General features: G+C 43.7%; 1 protein-coding gene across 9 annotated transcripts in view; it reads right to left on the bottom strand.

Annotated features, from left to right (window-relative positions):
- Positions 1-19,756, bottom strand: part of NALCN (sodium leak channel, non-selective) — a 657,013-nt gene that overhangs the window by 369,404 nt on the left and 267,853 nt on the right. For all 9 annotated transcript variants that reach the window (XM_056555671.1, XM_056555665.1, XM_056555672.1 and 6 more), the window contains 2 exons: positions 15,967-16,109; positions 15,760-15,864 (listed from right to left, as the gene is read on the bottom strand). In XM_056555671.1, the coding sequence (XP_056411646.1) occupies positions 15,760-15,864; positions 15,967-16,109 (248 nt within the window). The remainder of the gene's footprint in view (positions 1-15,759; positions 15,865-15,966; positions 16,110-19,756) is intronic.

Below are 19,756 nucleotides of genomic sequence, written 5' to 3'. Positions count from 1 at the left end.
TTGACTTAATAGTCAGGCACAAGCTTAGTGGTTACGTTGCTGAACTTTGAACTGGAACAATCTTAGCACAGTCCTGCTAGGCACAATTCTTGAACTTGGTTGCTGTAAGACAAAAATGGTTAGACAGAAAAACAATAGGAAATTACTTTAGAGTCTCTTTAGAAGATGTTCTTCTTTACACTTGTAGTGCCTCTCTTGGTTCCCCTATATCTGCCAACATCAGGGGCAGGTGCAGAATTGACATAGCTTTGCCACACCACATTAGTAAGGATGGAGTTGTGGATAGCAGCTTGAGAAGGGGTTATAGGCTTACTAGCCGGGATCAAAGTGGGGCAATAGGGCTTGAGTACCATCTCCAAATTAGGATGGACCCATGACTCTTTCGTTGGTACCCTGGAAGCAGGCAAACTCTCCATGTCAGAAGAGGGCCTTGGTACATATGTTGGTACCTGTGCAGGAGGCAAACTCTCATTGCTCCAAGAGGGCTTAGGTACGGTCTTTGGTGCCCGCAATTTAGGCTTACTTGCTTGAACTTGAGCAGGACTTGACTCTCGACGATCTGTAGAAAATGAAGAACTCGGCTCTTTGCTGTACATTGAAGATGATGAACTTGACTGTTGAAGCTCCTGCTCCTTGGGTACGCTGGTGGAGGCTTTAGGAGCAGACCTTTTCGGCCTAAAGTTGAAGGGATCAGACTCCAATATTTGAAAGGAAGCTGTGTTGGGGCTGTTGGTCTGGTGACCGCTGCAGCCCATTCTCCACGAAGGCCCTGGACGGGGATGTACTCCACAATTTCACCCACCTCCAAGGTGTAGAACTTCTTATGGAGATATGGCCTTTGCACTGCTCGCCGGTTTATGAGGATGGTCTGCCCAGTGTGGCAGTCAAGGAGTGTCCCATAACCTCTGACTTTGTCGAACTTGGCCACAGTTGCTCTTCTTCTTTCTAATGGCTCCTCCCCTTCTCGGGGGTGATCCCATTTACATATGTACAATGCCTCCATTTCTTTGGTATTCTCTTGATACCGCACTTTTTCTTCATAAGGCAAATGCACGTGCTTGGGGGCATAGAGTTCTTTGTGTCGGACCTTTAGCTTTTCCATCAATTCGGCCAGCTCTGCTTCTTGATGAGCCCTTTCCCTTTCTGCAGTTGGGATTGGTGGGAGTGGCTTCCCAGGTAATGGTTGAAGTACTCTGTGCATGTACTCGATCAGCTCCGGCTCATCTCCGAACACCCATTGCGGCAATTTTGGTGAGCACGGTCGTGCACTTGGCAAACTTGATCAAGGTATGACCTCAGAGCTGGAGGAGGAAGAATAGGCCGCCTCTGGCGGGTACTCATAGCAGACTCCTCCGACGGGATCTCGGCCCACGAGCCCCAGGTTCTGTGGTGAGGGGACAATCTCACCGGTGATGCACCTCCAGGTGTCCCTGCGCTCTCCGCTGGAGGTGTCTCTGGCCAATCGTCGTCATCATCAGGCAGTGGGGGAAGATTGCAGGCCCCCTCTTCGTCCAATGACAACCGCTACAGATGGTCAGCAAGTTCTTGGAAAAGTCTGGCTACGACTGCCACAACTTTCCGCTTTTCCGGCACCATTTTGTCAACTTCACCACGTGGAACGCTGCTCTCCGCCATGTCTGTACTCTCCGGCTCTCTGTGCAGACTGAAGAGGTTGCTCTGCGTGGTGTCTTTTATAGAGGGCTTCTCCAAAATGGCGCCCAGCAGGAAGGACACTGTCTGTGCAGCCCCGACTTCCGATCCCTCCAGAAATAACTCCTGTATCTCTGAGTTCCCTTGCGGCTGCGACACAGCAACTTGGTGGCCACGCCCAGGGGCGGGGCGTGGCGCAGCACGGGCTTTCTTCGCGCGCTTTTCCGGCAGCAGTTCCGCCTGTGCCGACCGGACCAAAGGATCACAGCATGAACTCATTGCGCAGTTTACACATTTCAGTTGTAGATAAATCTTCGCCTCCCCCCTTACTTTTCTCATGGCCCCCTTGTATGGTGCACCACGGACACCGCTCCCATACACAGTAACACTGTTTACAGCACATGAATAAAGTTTGTTTTCTGGGGTGGGTGGGGGGGGGGGGGGGAGTACACTTTCACTAGTGGCAACTGTAGTAGGCACACACCCGTATCCTGTTCGTGCAACGCCAAAAAGGCTTTGTGGTAGCCCTTGCGGGGTGTATGGTAGTTGGGGTGTTGTTTCGGTAAATGTTAACCCTATAGTTCGTGATGCCAGACTGAGGGCTAGTATGCTGAGGTAATTCTCCGGCCTATCGCCGCCCTTCCCAGTAACGATAGGTGCATATACAAAATGACTGAAGGTCCACAAGGTACTTGAACAAACTTTACTGAAAGGCTTGCGGTACATCCAATGCACAATAACAGTCTCAGGAATACAGTTGTTGCGGACCTTGACTTCTAGATACAGTCTCTGAATTTAGGGTAATATTTGCAGATCCGTCCGGATTTAGGGGATAGATAAGGTCCGGTGATCATGCAGAGTGCTTAGGGATTGATACACTCTCAATTTATACTCGATCAGCCGTTGCCGCAAAGGCTCGGGGCTAACTCACTGCGGGAGATAGCTGTACAGGTCCTTCCTCGTCAGGAGCACAGGAGCAAAGAGCAAGAGCACTGGCCGCCGCTCCCTTATATGGGCAGGGCCGTTTTGGATTGGTCCAGGTAACTGTCACTCACCGTTACAAGGAGTGATGGGTAGAATACGTCATAGGGACCTCCAAAGGTCCTAAAGCAAAAACCATAGAGTTTTCCTGACCACGTGACCCGCAGGTCCTGCTACGATGCATACAGGTAATTAAATATTTATAGACATCTATACAATCATATTTACATGCATCCTAAATAAACCATTAGCTCAATAGCTATCTAGATGAGAGGTGACCAAGGGTGAACTAGATAATGGGGACCCCGACGTCCTAGGGACTCTGGCTAAGGGGACCCACATACGTAGGTACCGGATAGGATACGGTACCGGGACACCACATATTTAAAGTGCAAGTGGATAATAAATTCATATTACATGTGCCATACATATACAATAAAACCATGTGTCAGGATGATACGTTTAATTAAAATTTTTTTCTATTTTTCCTCTCCGCATGTACAGACTTAAAGGGGTACTCCGGTGGTTAGACATCTTATCCCGACCGCAGGAGTCCCGCCGCTGGGGACCCCCGGGATCTTGCACGCGGCACCCCGTTTGTAATCAGTCCCCGGAGCTTGTTCGCTCCGGGTCTGATTACGGGCGATCACAGGGTGGGCGGCGTGTGACATCACGCCTGCGCCCCTGTGTGATGTCACGCCCCGCCCCTCAATGCAAGCCTATGGGAGGGGGCGTGACAGCTATCACGCCCCCTCCTGTAGGCTTGCATTGAGGGGCGGAGCGTGACGTCACACGGGGTCGCGGGCGTGACTTCACACGCCGCCCGCCCTGTGATCGCCCGTAATCAGACTGATTACAAACGGGGTGCCGCGTGCAAGATCACGGGGGTCCCCAGCAGCGGGACTCCCGCGGTCAGGCATCTTATCCCCTATGCTTTGGATAGGGGATAAGATGTCTAAGCACCGGAGTACCCCTTTAAAGGGAACTGGTCATCAGATTTTACCATATATAGCAATTGACAATGCAAGGTGTCCCCCACCAGACCGTAAGTAGTCCCCTGGGCAAGGAACCATTCTCTGCTAGTCCCTTCTGCTCGGGTTATAATCACGCCCATTCAGCGTGATTGACAGACTGCTTCACCACTCTGCTCCCTTAATAAACAGAGCAGAGTGAGGATGAGGGCAATGCCCAGGCTGTCAATTAGGCTGCGTGGGTGTGATTACAGCTGAGCAGACGGGACTAGCAGATTATGGCTCCTGTCCAGGAAATGACTTACTGGTTGGCGGGGGACACCTTTAAACTGGATATCCTCTCCATAAATGGCAGCAGGAACATCTCCCAGGCATGGTGAGAAAGAAGATTTTACAATACATAACATATTGCCCCATAATATACAGTATATGGTAAAATTAGATGACAAGTTCCCTTCAAAGAAGTGCATGAAGAAAGCATATGAAGACATGATGCATAAATAAGATGTCAGAGAACATCTCAGCCATACCTGCTTGGATCAGGCGTTCCAAGACTTCTGGAGTTTATATAAACTGTTCACAATGGCTAGACAGATGTCCGTTCCTTTTTTCGGCATTGAAAACGACAACCCCTCCCCAGGACTATATTAGCATTAAAAATAATTAGTCTATAAGGAAACCAGATGGATTTCCACTCTTTGGCCTCAATGAGAGGAACAAGTTTAAAATGTTTCCATTATCTATTAGGTCATTTTTTAACACTGTAAGGGGAGATTTATCAAAACATGTGCAGAGGAAAAGTTGACCAGTTGTTCATTGCAACCAATCAGATCACTTCTTTAAAGGGGTACTCAAGTGGAAATTTTTTTTTTTTTTTTAAATCAACTGGTGCCAGAAAGTTTAACAGATTTTCCAAATTACTTCTATTAAAAAATCGTAATCCTTCCAGTACTTATTAGCTGCTGAATACTACAGAGGAAATTATTTTCTTTTTTGAACACAGAGCTCTCTGATGAATCACGAGCACAGTACTCTCTGCTGACATCTCTGTCCATTTTAAGAACTGTCTAGGAACTGTCCAGAGTAGGAGAAAATCCCCATAGCAAACATATGCTGCTCTGGACAGTTCCTAAAATGGACAGAGATGTCAGCAGAGAGGACTGTGCTAGTGATGTCAGCAGAGAGCTCTGTGTTATAATTTCCTCTGTAGTATTCAGCAGCTAATAAGTACTGGAAGGATTACGATTTTTTTTTATAGAAGCAATTTACAAATATTTAAAACTTTCTGGCACCAGTTAATAAAAAAAAAAAAAAGAAAAGGTTTTCACCGGAGTACCCCTTTAAGTTTTAACCCCTTAACGATGCAGGATGTAAATGTACGTCCTGGTGAGCTGGTACTTAATGCACCAGGACGTACATTTACATCCTATGCATAAACGTGAGCATCGGAGCAATGCTCGCGTCATGCGCGGCAGGTCCTGGCTGCTGATAGCAGCCAGGGACCTGCCCGTAATGTCCGCCATTAACCCCTCAGATGCCATGATCAATACAGATAACGGCATCTGCAGCATCGTGGTACTTTGAATGGATGATCGGATCGCCCGCAACGCTGCCGCGGCGATCCGATCATCTAGCATGGCAGCCGGAGGTCCCCTCACCTGCCTCCGCTGCCTTCCACGAGACTTCTGCTCTGGTCTGAGATCGAGCAGACCAGAGCAGAAGATGACCGATAATACTGATGTTCTATGCATAGCACTGAACAGTATTAGTAATCAAATGATTGCTATAAATAGTCCCCTCTGGGGACTGTTAAAGTGTAAAAATATAAGGAAAAAAAGAAGAAAAAAAAGGAAAAAATAATTGAAAAACCCCATCCCCCAATAAAAACGTAAATTGTCCCAATTTCACCCCAAAAAGTGTAAAAATATACTTTATATACATATTTGGTATCGCCTCGTGCGTAAATATCCCAACTATTAAATTCAATGTTAATGATACCGTACGGTGAACGGCGTGAACGTAAAAAAAAAAAAAAAAAAGCCCAAAAAAGCTGCTTTTTTTATAACATTTTATAAAAAAAAAAAAAATCACTTAACCCCTTAAGGACGCAGGACGTAAATGTACGTCCTGGTGCGGCGGTACTTAACGCACCAGGACGTACATTTACGTCCTAAGTATAACCGCGGGCATCGGATGCCCGTGTCATGCGCGGCTGATCCCGGCTGCTGATCGCAGCCAGGGACCCGCCGGCAATGGCCGACGCCCGCGATCTCGCGGGCGTCCGCCATTAACCCCTCAATACAGATCCCGGCATCTGCGGCAGTTCGCGATTTAAATGAACGATCGGATCGCCCGCAGCGCTGCTGCGGGGATCCGATCATTCATAACGCCGCACGGAGGTCCCCTCTCCTTCCTCCGTGCGGCTCCCGGCGTCTCCTGCTCTGGTCTGTGATCGAGCAGACCAGAGCAGAAGATGACCGATAATACTGATCTGTTCTATGTCCTATACATAGAACAGATCAGTATTAGCAATCATGGTATTGCTATGAATACTCCCCTATGGGGACTATTCAAGTGTAAAAAAAAATGTAAAAAAATGTAAAAGTAAAAGTAAAAAAAAAGGGAAAAATCCCCTCCCCCAATAAAAAAGTAAAACGTCCGTTTTTTCCTATTTTCCCCCAAAAAGCGTAAAAAAATTTTTTATAGACATATTTGGTATCACCGCGTACGTAAAGTTCCGAACTATTAAAATAAAATGTTAATGATCCCGTACGGTTAACGGCGTGAACGAAAAAAAATAAAAAAGTCCAAAATTCCTACTTTTTTAATACATTTTATAAAAAAAATAATTATAAAAAATGTATTAAAAGTTTTTTATATGCAAATGTGGTATCAAAAAAAAGTACAGATCATGGCGCAAAAAATGAGCCCCCATACCGCCGCTTATACGGAAAAATAAAAAAGTTATAGGTCATCAAAATAAAGGGATTATAAACGTACTAATTTGGTTAAAAAGTTTGTGATTTTTTTTAAGCGCAACAATAATATAAAAGTATATAATAATGGGTATCATTTTAATCGTATTGACCCTAAGAATAAAGAACACATGTCATTTTTACCATAAATTGTACGGCGTGAAAACGAAACCTTCCAAAATTAGCAAAATTGCGGTTTTCGTTTAAATTTCCCCACAAAAATTGTGTTTTTTGGTTGCGCCATACATTTTATGATATAATGAGTGATGTCATTACAAAGGACAACTGGTCGCGCAAAAAACAAGCCCTCATACTAGTCTGTGGATAAAAATATAAAATAGTTATGATTTTTAGAAGGCGAGGAGGAAAAAATGGAAACGTAAAAATTTAATTGTCTGAGTCCTTAAGGCCAAAATGGGCTGAGTCCTTAAGGGGTTAAAAAAGTATTAAAAGTTTTATATAAGCAAATATGGTATCAATAAAAAGTACAGATCACGGCGCAAAAAATTAGCCCTCATACGGAAAAATGAAAAAGTTATAGGTCTTCAAAATAGGGGGATTTTAAAGGTACTAATTTGATTAAACAGTTTGACCCAAAGAATAATGAACAAATGTCATATTTACCATAAATTGTACGGCGTGAAAACAAAACCTTCCAAAATTAGCAAAATTGTGGTTTTCTTTTTAATTTCCCCACACAAATAGTATTTTTTTGGTTGCGCCATACATTTTATGGTAAAATGAGTGATGGCATTACAACGGACAACTGGTGGCGCAAAAAACATACTAGTCTGTGGATGAAAATATAAAAGAGTTATGGTTTTTTGAAGGCGAGGAGGAAAAAAACGAAAACATAAAAATAAAATTGTCTGAATCCTTAAGGCCCAAATGGGCTGAGTCCTTAAGGGGTTAAAAAGGCTTCTGAAATATATATTTTTTTAAAGCATCTAATAGGTTGCTATGGGCAACTGCACTACTTTCCCTTTGCACAGGTTTTGATGAATTTCTCCCTATGTCTGCATATAGAAGTGTCTTTCCCCTTGTCTATCCGACACTTGCGTATACCATACTTTTTCAATACAGCGTCATGCAAGGAATGAGGTCCAAGAATGACCCACATTATAGATACCTGTGTATTTTACAAGAGACATGTCCAAGCAGTTTGAACATTTGACAGGTTAGAGAAAACCTTGTTATTTCTAACATGCTGATGTTTATGGATATGCATATGCCTGGCAAGTGTTCTGTGATGTGGCAGAAAATTACAGCCTGCTAGGATTTTCTTTCCTACCAAGAAATTGTTTTTACTTTTTTTTAGTTAGTTTTTGCTTTTTTTTTTTTTTTTTTTTTTTTATTATTATTTTTTTTTTACAGTGGAAGTATAGTATACAGTAGGTGCCCAGTTGCATCCTGCTATAGCAGTACATATACATCTGTTTGGAGCATGCAAAAAAAAACTAAAGTCTTGTGGCAAAAACCTAGCCTTATTTACACCTGCAATTTTGATCAAAAAAATTACCTAGTACACGTTTTATACAAACTCTTTAGAGAAATGTGGTGCTATAAATTGAGACCAACCATCTTCATAGAACAAAAATCATGCCTGAAATCCAGCATTAACCAGGCCATCAGCTTTACAATAAGTCAGCTCATTGATGCAAAACTAGATTGACACATAGGTCCACGAGGGACACAGTTATAGATCATTTGACCTTAATCAAATGTTGTGGTGAACAAACTTTGACATGTTGCAAAAAGCATGTTGCCCAGTCTACGTCTTGCAAAGATCTTTTTTAGTTTTTCTTCAGAATTATCCTGAAGCATAAGTCTAAGCATAGATCTGAATCCCTCCATGGCTGCTGTGTGTCCTGAGGCTCTAGTATTAGAATTCAGCACAGATAAACTCTTCAAATGGAAGAAAGAATGAGACAATAAATATGTTTATCTGTCAAGGTGACTTGTTCTTATCCATCTTCTGTCAAATAAACTGGAATGCTTGATGGGACTCCAGACAGAGGTTCACAACACAAATGATAACAGAACATTGTATCTTATTTCCTTAGAAATGTATTAACAGTAAGATTGTTATATGTTTTTTTTTGCCCTGTAATGCTCAGTTCACATCTGTTTTTTGGATCTTGTTTAATACATATCTGTACGATGGAGGACAATAGTGCCTTACAGACCGTACTGACTGGGTCTGTCAGGGTTCCTTCATGGCTGCATGATGTTTCCAGTGGATGACTAGTGCTGCAGTCAACATAATGTAAATGAGGACAAAATCTAATGATAAAGACTGAAGCAGACGAATGCACAGCTTATAAACAAAAAAAAGAAAAAAACATACTGCAAAAGTGTCCTAATACATAGGTTTTCAGATACTTTCTTTTGTTACTAAAAAGTCAATCATTTTGTCTCATGGCAACAACCCCTTTCCAAATAAACACTGCCCAATATGAGCTGATTGATTTTGTCAAATCTCTAAAACTCCTGGCAAAATATCTCCAGGTTAAAGGGGTTATCTAGGAATCTAACAACAGGCCTTTTTTCTTTCAAAGACAGTGCCCTCCTTGTCTCCAGTTTGGGTGTGGCCCTGCAGCTCAGTTCCATTGAAGTGAATGGAGCCAAGTTGTAATACCACACCCAAAGTGGAGACGAGGAGGGCGCTTTCTTTGAAAGAAAAATGACCTGTTTTTTAATTCCTGTTTAACCCCTTTAAGTTGTAGCTGGTCATGAATCTCTATTCTGGTTGATAGAGGAGGTATCCCTATGAAATTAAATAATCCATTTAAAGGATGTTTTTACTAAAAATAAAAGAAAAACCAATGCAAAAGCAATGCAAAGTAGTTCTCTTCCAGAAGTTTGCACTAGAGAGCTACATTGCATACCTTTGTTTTTTACCAAACAGCACAGTCTAGCATATACTGCTCAAAAAAATAAAGGGAACACTTAAAACACCACAATGTACCTCCAAGTCAATCCCACTTCTGTAAAATTACACTGTCCACTCAGGTAGCAACACTGATTGACAATCAATTTCACATGCTGTTATGCAAATGGGACAGACAACAGGTAAAAATTATAGGCAATTAGCAAGACACCCCCAATAAAGGAGTGGTTCTGCAGTTGTTGTCCTTTCCTTCCTGGCTGATGTTTTGGTCACTTTTGAATGCTGGCGGTGCTTTCACTCTAGTGGTAGCATGAGACGGAGTCTACAACCCACACAAGTGGCTCAGGTAGTGCAGCTCATCAAGGATGGCACATTAATGCGAGCTGTGGCAAGAAGGTTTGCTGAGTCTGTCCGCACAGTGTCCAGAGCATGGAGGTGCTACAAGGAGACAGGCCAGTACATCAGGAGACGTGGAGGAGGCCGTAGGAGGGCAACAACCCAGCAGCAGGACCGCTACCTCCGCCTTTGTGCAAGGAGGAGCACTTCTAGAGCCCTGCAAAATGACCTCCAGCAGGCCACAAATGTGCATGTGTCCACTCAAAATGTAAGAAACAGACTTCATGAGGGTGGTGTGAGGGCCCGACATCCAAAAGGTGGGGGTTGTGCTTACAGCCCAACACCATGCAGGACGTTTGGCATTTGCCAGAGAACACCAAGATTGGCAAATTTGCCACTGGCGCCCAGTGCTCTTCACAGATGAAAGGTTCACACTGAGCACATGTGACAGGCATGACTGGTTTGGCGGTGGGTCAGTAATGGTGTGGGGTGGAATTTCTTTTGGGGGGCCACGCCGCCTTCTATGTGCTTGCCAGAGGTAGCCTGACTATCATTAGGTACTGAGATGAGATCCTCGGACCTCTTGTGAGACAATATGCTGGTGCAGTTGGCCCTGAGTTCCTCCTAATGCAAGACATGTGGCTGAAGTATGTCAGCAATTCCTGCAAGAGGAAGGCATTGATGCTATGGACTGGCCCGCCTGTTCCCCAGACCTAAATCCGATTGAGCACATCTGGGACATCATGTCTCGCTCCATCCACCAATGCCACTTGCACCACAGACTGTCCAGTAGTTGGCGGATGCTTTAGTCCAGGTCTAGAAGGACATCCCAGAGGAGAACATTTGCAACCTAATCAGGAGCATGCCCAGGCATTGTAGAGAGATGATACAGGATTGTGGAGGCCACACACACTAATGAGCCTCATTTTGACTTGTTTTAAGGACATTACATGAAAGTTGGATCAGCCTGTAGTGTGGTTTTCCACTTTGATTTTGAGTGTGATTCCATATCCAGACCTCCATGGGTTGATAAATTTGATTTCCATTGATAATTTTTGTGTGATTTTGTTGTCAGCACATTCAACTATGTAAAGACTAAAGTATTGCATATGATTAGTTCATTCATTCATGTCTAGGATGTGTTATCTTTGTGTTCCCTTAATTTTTTTGAGCAGTGTATAAGACTCCCCATGACTGCTTGTCTGCCTCACCCAATGAAAATATTTTTTTACCCATTCAATCAGCATCTTGTTCTGTAATGATGGGCAAGAACTCTGAAGCAGGTGTCTACATATGGAAACTCTTCATTTTGGAAAAGATTCTCATTTGACTGATAATCCCTAGTCATGTTTCAAGGCTCTTTAATGGGTCGAGCAATGACTGGCAGAATAGTCCCCTCCAAGATGTAACACTAGATGACCAGGTTTCTTCCTTCTGGAAGAGTGCTGCTTTGCATACTTGCATACCAGGGAACACTGCCTGGGTTTGACAATTGCAGACACATGCAGACTGAATACCACAGAAGAAAAATAAATGACTGTATAAAGTGCACACCCAAAAACATATCAGTAAACAAATAGTATCTTTATTGTGAAAAAACATACATTAATAAATTGACAAAACAAGGGCAGCCAACATCAAAAAGCTCAAGAAACGAGCAAAGCACAACATGGGAAAGGGGCCATGAACCCCCTTTCACCAAATCCTGTCCTGCAATATACAATGAGGCTGCTAATCCAAAGTACATATAACAAGGTAAGTAATAATACAATAATAAATACCTAAAGTGCACAAAGAGAAAAAGTTAGAATAAAACAATTAAGAGGTAGCAAACCACAGACGGGGGAGTAGCTGTGTGAATCAATGCAGGACAAGATGACTAAAGTGCCCTTGGTCTCACTTTATATATCATACATAATTGATAATGATACCTGACAGGTGGAGCGTTCGTCCAACATCCCACATGGCACCGAGCGCACGCCATGTCCTGGCGTGTACTTCCGCCCACTATGATATGTGCCGGCGCTTCCACCCCATTAGTGGCTAGAATGCGCACGCGACAGCAGCACTATTGCGCTGTACCTGGCGTGATGCGTATTACATTGATACAGTCAATGAGTAATCCCTACACTGGAAGCGTTACAGAAAAGATGCGCATGCGCTAGATTGAACACATGCAGACTGAAATTGCCTAGTTTTTAGTCTATTTTCCTGTTTACAAATTCATGGGCTTATTACATTTACATTTCAGTATTTAGTTGGGCCTATAATGCACAGCAAAATTTTTCTCCTTGATGTGGTATATTTTCAAAGACGGAATATGCTTGACTCAGGACTTCAAAGTCTTTATTCTCATTATTATCACCACAAATGTATCAAATCCCTGGCTTCTCTCCTGTAATCATGTTATTTAAATAATATTCTCAGTGTGAATTTCAAACATTTTTACTCCTGCTAATATTGTGCCAAGGGCCTACATTCCTCCAGAAACACATACCGTACGCACACTATAGATAATATTAATTATAACACTACTTGGTTATTGTCTATGCCAATATATTTGTCTCTAGGAAATCTCTACCTTACAATATACGATCACTTCCATTTTTATATAATCTGATGTGCAGTGTTCCTATGTTGTACTAGTTTTTCTTTTTAGTAATAAATTAATCAAGATAACTGTGCACATCAATGCAAACTGAAATTAATAAATATACTCTCTATGATCCTAATACATTTTGGAAGAAAAGGAAGAGTAAACTTCTTACTTCTAGATGCAGACTATTGGATATTCCTGGAATAGGAGGACTGCTCTTTTATGCCAATTAAAAACCAGAAAGGATTGGTTACCAATTAATAATTTTTTGATCTGGCAAACCTGGAATGATAATTCCCACTCAAAATCCCAACTTAACAATAAAAGGGTATTCTGGTGTCATATAGGTGTCCTATATTATGCTGGGGGCATTGTGAAAATATAAAAAAAAAAAAGTGATACTCACTAATTTGCATATCAGTAAAACAGATATTACAGATAAATGGTGCACCAGAGTGCCATATTAAAAATACTATGAAGCCCATGGTAATAACCCATATAGGCATATATAAGCAGGTTAGGATTCCCTAGCCTGTTGTTACATTCCCTTTAAATGCTTTTAAATCCTTTTTTTTAAGTGTTTCAGCAGAATTCAGTTTGAGCAATTAGTATCTGTAGTACATTAGGAACATTAAATGCATAAAAATTCCTGTAGTATGTTGACAGATCTTGCAGTAAAAATACCAAAAACTTCAAAATTCTTGGTAATCAGTAGGTTAATTTATCTTTAAGTTATTGTATATATCCCCTGTGGATAGGGGATAAGTGTTAATCACGCTGCAGATGTCCTTTAACCCTTTAGACGCGGCGTTCAAAGTTGATTGCCGCGTCTAAAATGAAAGTAAAAGCTTACCGGCAGCTCAGTTGGGCGGTGAAATCGCGATGTCCCGTTGAGCTAGAACACAGCTGGAGGGTCTCTTACCTGCCTCTGCCGCGTCCGATTGGTGATTGATTGCTCCAAGCCTGAAATCCAGGCTTGAGCAATCGACCGCCGATAACACTGATCTTTGCCGTGTCAATGCGCGGCAATGATCTGTGTAGGAGATTGGTATGTGCAGTGTAATAGCCACTAGGGGGGCTATAACACTGCAAGAAAAAAAGTGTAAAAAAAAGGTAATAAAGATCATTTAACCCCTTCCCTAATAAAAGTGAGAATCACCCCCCTTTTCCCATTTAAAAAAAAAAAACAAAAAACTGTGGAAATAAAAATAAACATATGTGATATCGCCGCGTGTGGAAATATCCGAACTATAAAAATATATAATTATTTAAACGAAACAGTCAATGGCGTATGCGGAAAAAAAAATTCCAAAGTCCAAAATAGCGTATTTTTGGTCCCTTTTTATATCATGAAAAAATTTATAAAAAGTGATCAAAACGTCCGATCAGGCTTTTCTCCTTTCTTCCTCTCTTTCTCTCTCCCCCCTCCTCTCACTCCCACCAGTCACCCTGCACACCTTTCCACCCACCTCTCCCTCATTCAGGCTTTTCTTGCCCGCACTCCCCTAGCCCCCCCCCCCCCCGCCCCCTCTCCTTATTGTTTAGGTTTTCAGTATACGTTTTTATAAAGTTAAAGTTTGCTGGTGATTTACACTTTATAACACATACTCCGCACCCTTACTGCCACCAACTCTGCCTCATGTGGACTTATGAGGTTTACCCTCGGTTCCGTTTACATAGGATCGCTTTGATCCCTCTTTACTCCCCTATAGGTGTCCACACCTACGCCCATTAAACTCCTCATTGTTGTACTATTCTGTATATCACCGCTTCGTTTGCTATAACATGTATGTATATGTCTTTGTTGAAAATTTCAATAAAAACTTATTTTGAAAAAAAAAAAGTCCGATCAATACAAAAATGGTACTGATAAAAACTTCAGATCACGGGGCAAAAAAATAGCCCTCATACTGGCCCGTTCGCGGAAAAATAAAACAGTTATATAGCTCAGAAGATAGTTTCAGAAGTAATACACAATCAAACCTATATAAGTAGGGTATCATTTTATCCGTATGGACCTACAGAATAAAGATAAGGCATCATTTTTACCGAAAAATGCACTGCGTAGAAACGGAAGCCCCCAAAAATTACAATATTGCATTTTTTTTCCCTTTCGCCGGGGATTCTTTGGTAAAATGACTAATGTCACAGCAAAGGAGAATTGGTGGCACAAAAAAATAAGCCATAATATGGAATTATAGGTACAAGATTGAAAGCGTTATGATTTTTAGAAGGTGATGAGGAAAACATGAAAATGCAAAAACGGAAAAACCCTGCGTCCTTAAAGGGGTACTCCGCCCCTAGACATCTTATCCCCTATCCAAAGGATAGGGGATAAGATGTCAGATCGCCACGGTGCCGCTGCTGGGGAGCCCCGGGATCCCCGCTGCGGTACTGCGCTATAATTACAGCATAGAGCGAGTTAGCTCTGCACGTAATGACTTACAATACAGGGGCCGGAGCATCGTTACGTCACGGCTCCGCCCCTCGTGACGTCACGGCCCGCCCCTTTCAATACAAGTCTATGGGAGGGGGCGCGGCGGTTGTCACGCCCCCTGCCATAGACTTGCATTAAGGGGACGGGCCGTGATGTCACGAGGGGTGGAGCCATTACGTCACGCGGCTCCGTCCCCTGTATCGCCCGTTATTACGCACAGAGCGAACTCGCTCTGCTCTGTGCTGTAATGATAGCGCAGTGCCGCAGCGGGGATCCCGGGGCTCCCCAGCAGCGGCACCGCGGCGATCTGACATCTTATCCCCTATCCTTTGGATAGGGGATAAGATGTCTAGGGGCGGCGTACCCCTTTAAGGGGTTAAAAATCAGACTAATGTGATTTTATGGATTTTTTTTCTCATTAGGTCTCTCATAGTTCAGGTATACCTATGATGAAAATTACAGGCCCCTCATCTTTTTACGTGGGAGAACTTGCACAATTGGTGGCTGACAAAATACTTTTTTTGCGCCACTGTATGTGAGTGTTTGTTTGTATGTATAAGATGGTGTGTATGCATGCAAGTGTGTGTATGTGTGAGGGAAACAGGCACCACATGCTTGATCTTTGTAGGACCTGTAGAGCTGAACCTGAAGGAAGTGGAGCCTGCTGCAAGACAGAGCAGGTAAGGGGAGGTAGGAATACCCCTTTAACTATAAAAATGTCTCCAATTGTTACAGACTGTTTTCAACTATAAGTATCACTGAAGTGAAGCTCACTTTAATAGAATTAAAGGAAGAGGGTATGTAAGAGATGTTCTCAAGTTGAGCTATAAGCTCCACTGCACTTTGGCCTGTGCATGACAATGGTGTTATATGAACAATAATGTCATGATAAGTTAAATGATGATCTAGTGAAAACAGTTTACCGTGGTGGTAGCAGTTGAAGTGGTGCTGCTTCGCGAGCCCCACATCTGTTGAAATTGCACTCTTATTTCAGCAAAGGTCTCAATAATAACAGCAATGAAGACGTTCTGAAGAAAACAAAGTTACTGGTGTTAATAGGAAGAGAATAGGCATTTGCTTAATACTAAAAGATGTTATGAATAAATTCCAGGCAATAAATTATACAATACCTTAACAAGCCAAGCAAGGAAGAAAATGAGGGTTATGAAGTAGAAATAGGAGCGCCATCTGGGGAAACTGTCAATTGCTCTGTACATAAGGAAAACCCACCCTTCCTGAGAGGCAGCTTCATATACGGTAAAGATGCTGGTTCCTGGAGGAGAGAAACAGGTTTTTAACAAACTATGCAGCCATGGTATCCTAGGATACAATGCACTGATAATATTCGCTCCACAGAAAGTCCATCATGCAGCATGACTCACAGCCTGGATAATGCATTCAGTGTCTATCCGACATACATGGCAGTAACCAACATACAAGGTCGATTTACCTTATTCATGAACAATTTATAAATGTACTGATGTCCTGGATGTATAGAAGGAAACAGGCAATTATTCTTACTACTGTAATAACTATAGGAGATTATTTTTAAAGGTTTTATTCTATTCAAAGAATTCTGTGTGATTCTCTGTACATCGCTTTATACTAATTTTTTCAGCCGCCTTATTCCTCATAGTCAAAGGAGCTGAAGAGTTTGTTTTGTAGAGGGGGTTAGGGGATTGACAGTGTGGATGGTACTTATGGAAGTACACACTCAAAAAGTTCCAACAATGTAGAAAGCTGTTTGGTATGTTTTTGCCTTTTTTTTTGGATTTGCAGCAAGTGCATTATGGAAGCTTCTAAAAACTGAAAAATCGCCTCTACTATGCTAAACAGTCCAGCTTCTGACACGAAGAACAACTTTCAGAGATATCAGCTTTCTTCAGAGACAAAGTCATTTTTTTCTTTTAGAAATAGTACTGCTGTTAAAACGTTAAAAAAACGTGACAAAATGAAACACTTAGCTCTTATAGTACTGTATAGCTGCTAGCATTCCACTGCAAAGAATATTTCCATGGCTAGACTGCTATGATAGTGTTAGCTATTCATCCAGTACTTGTTGAGAATCCACCAACTTAAAGGGGTACTCCTGTGGAAAACTTTTTTTTCTTTAAATCAACTGGTGCCAGAAAGTTAAACAGATTTGTAAATTTCTTCTATAAAAAAATCTTAATCCTTCCAGTACTTTTTAGGGGCTATATACTACAGAAGAAATGCTTTTCTTTATGGGTTTTTCTGATGTCACGACCACAGTGCTCTCTGCTGAACTCTGCTGTCAATTTTTGGAACTGTCCAGAGCAGGAGAAAATCCCCATAGCAAACATATGCTGCTCTGGACAGTTCCTAAAATAGATAGCAGAGGTCAGTAGAGAGCACTGTGGTTGTGACATCAGAGAAATCCAAAAAGAAAAGCATTTCCTCTGTAGTATACAGCCCATAAAATGTATTGGAAGGATTAAGATTTTTTAATAGAAGTCATTTACAAATCTGTTTAACTTTCTAGCACATGTTGATTTAAAAAAAAAAAGTTTTTCACGGGAGTACCCCTTTAACCCCTTAAGGACCCTTGACGTACGCTTACGTCATGACACCCTGGTACTTAAGGACCCATGACGTACGCGTACATCATGGAGAATTCCGGTCCCTGCCGGGCGCCGGGCGGGGATCGGACCAGGGTGCCTGCTGAAATCATTCAGCAGGCATCCTGTGCAAACACCCAGGGGGTCATTAGACCCCCCATGTCGGCAATCGCAAAAAAACACAAGCGAATTCACACTTGTGAATCGCTGCGATTCCGGTGATGCAGGTCACTGGTGACCCGCTAACCCGGAGATACAAGTTGATCGGGAGTGTAGGATACACCCCCAATCACCTCCTGTATCTATGGGGAGGTGGCGATTTCGTCACCCCCCAGGATCGCTGCTATTGGCTGGACGATCGTCCAGCGAATAGTAGCCGACACAGGAGGGGTTAAACGCATCCTCCTGCAGCTCCCGCGGCTGGCTGGGTTCAGTCAGCGGTCAGAGCTGCTGGAGGAAGACCGGGACCCCCCCTCTGCTGAGATCGGAGCCCCCACAGAAGAAAAGAAGCCCCCCATAGATCAGGGAAAGAATACAGCCCAGGGAAAGGTAGGGTAAAAAGTAAAAAAAAGAAAAGGAAACCCCCCCCCCCCACTGACCCCCTAATAGGTCCCCAAGGGTCCGCCGCAATTTTTCAATGTGACCTGGGCCCTATTAGGGGTTCAGGGCGCTGCATTTGGCCCCCCATTTTTTTTTGCTTTTTACCCCCCCTCCCCCATACAGTTTATAGTTACACCAATCACACAAAGTACATACTCCCCCCCCCCCCCCCCCCCACACACACACCCTCCCCCTCCTGACACCGCCACCCCACCACCCCCCCCCGCCACCGTAGAAAAAATGCGATGGCTCGCCAGGCATTTTCAGCAGCGGAGGCATAAGCTTTTATTGCCTACGAATCTGCCAGTGAGGACGATGAAGATCCAACATTCATGTGTTCTTCATTGTCTTCCTCATCATCTAGCAGTGATGAGGAGTCCCCAGTACAGCGGCGGAGACGCCGCCAGGCGAGGCAACGCACCCCCCATGATAGTGGCCCAGTGGCTGGCACAAGTACAAGCGACAATGCCGCTGGTACTAGGAGTCCGACCCCCCAGACAAGTTTACCGGAGCCCCCTTCTGGTGAACCTGTCTGGAGACCCCCAGAGGGTTATCAGCCACGGGTTTCGGAGTTTGTTGGCGACTCCGGAATCCGGATTGACACGGCAGGGTTCACTGAAATTGACTATTTCAGTTATTTTTTCAGAGACGGCCTGGTCAATCTAATGGTGGAACAGACAAATCTGTACGCCCAGCAGTTCATCACCCACCACCCTGGTTCTTTTTTGGCCAGGTCCATTGAATGGTGCGCCATTGTTGCAGCAGAGATGAGGACATTTTGGGGCCTCTTGCTGCATATGGGCCTGGACAAAAAGCCTAGTGTCAAGCACTACTGGAGCGGGGACATCCTATACAAGACCCCGCTTTACAGTATGGCAATGACACGGAAGCGGTTCGAGGCCATTCGGAAATGCCTGCATTATGCAGATAATGAGGCATGTCAACCCCGAGGTGATCCCACCTATGACCGGTTTTAAAAAGTGAGGCCGGTCATCGATCACTGTGGGGCCAAATTTTTGGAGGCCTACGTACCGCTCAGGGAGCTCTTGGTCGATGAGTCTCTTATCAGTTTTAAGGGGAGACTCATCTTCCGCCAGTATATTCCCTCGAAGCGGGCGCGATATGGCGTGAAGCTCTATAAACTTTGTGAGAGTACCTCCGGGTACACTTACACTCTAAACTTGTATGAGGGATGAGATTCCCGTATTGAACCCCCAGATTGTTCCCCCACTCTGGGTGTAAGCGGGAAACTCCTTTGGGAGCTTGTGCACCCTTTGCTGGATAAGGGTTACCACGTGTACGTGGACAACTTTTATACCAGCATCCCTCTGTTCACATCCCTTGCCGCCAGATCGACGTCCGCTTGTGGGACCGTGCGGAAAAGCCAGAGAGGCCTCCCTTTAAATTTTATCCAGACACCTATTCCCAAGGGTGAGCTCCCGTTGCCAATATTCATGGCAATGGGAGCTCACCTGTCCCTGTGCGAGGTACCACAACACCGGTCCTCAAGCCCGATTGTATTCTGGACTACAATCGGTATATGGGGGGAGTTGATCTTTCTGATCAAGTCCTCAAGCCATACATGGCCATGCACAACACAAGTATGGTACAAAAAGTTGCGGTCTACTTGGTACAGGTTGCCATGTACAACTCTTTTGTACTGTCCCAGCACGCTGGCAACACAGGGACATTCCTCCAGTTCCAAGAAGAAGTCCTAAAGGTCCTGATCTTTGGCGACTGG

The sequence above is a fragment of the Hyla sarda genome, chromosome 2 (genome assembly GCF_029499605.1).
Source record: "Hyla sarda isolate aHylSar1 chromosome 2, aHylSar1.hap1, whole genome shotgun sequence".
NCBI classification, from domain to species: domain Eukaryota; kingdom Metazoa; phylum Chordata; class Amphibia; order Anura; family Hylidae; genus Hyla; species Hyla sarda.
This window is presented reverse-complemented; position numbering and strand designations above follow the sequence as displayed.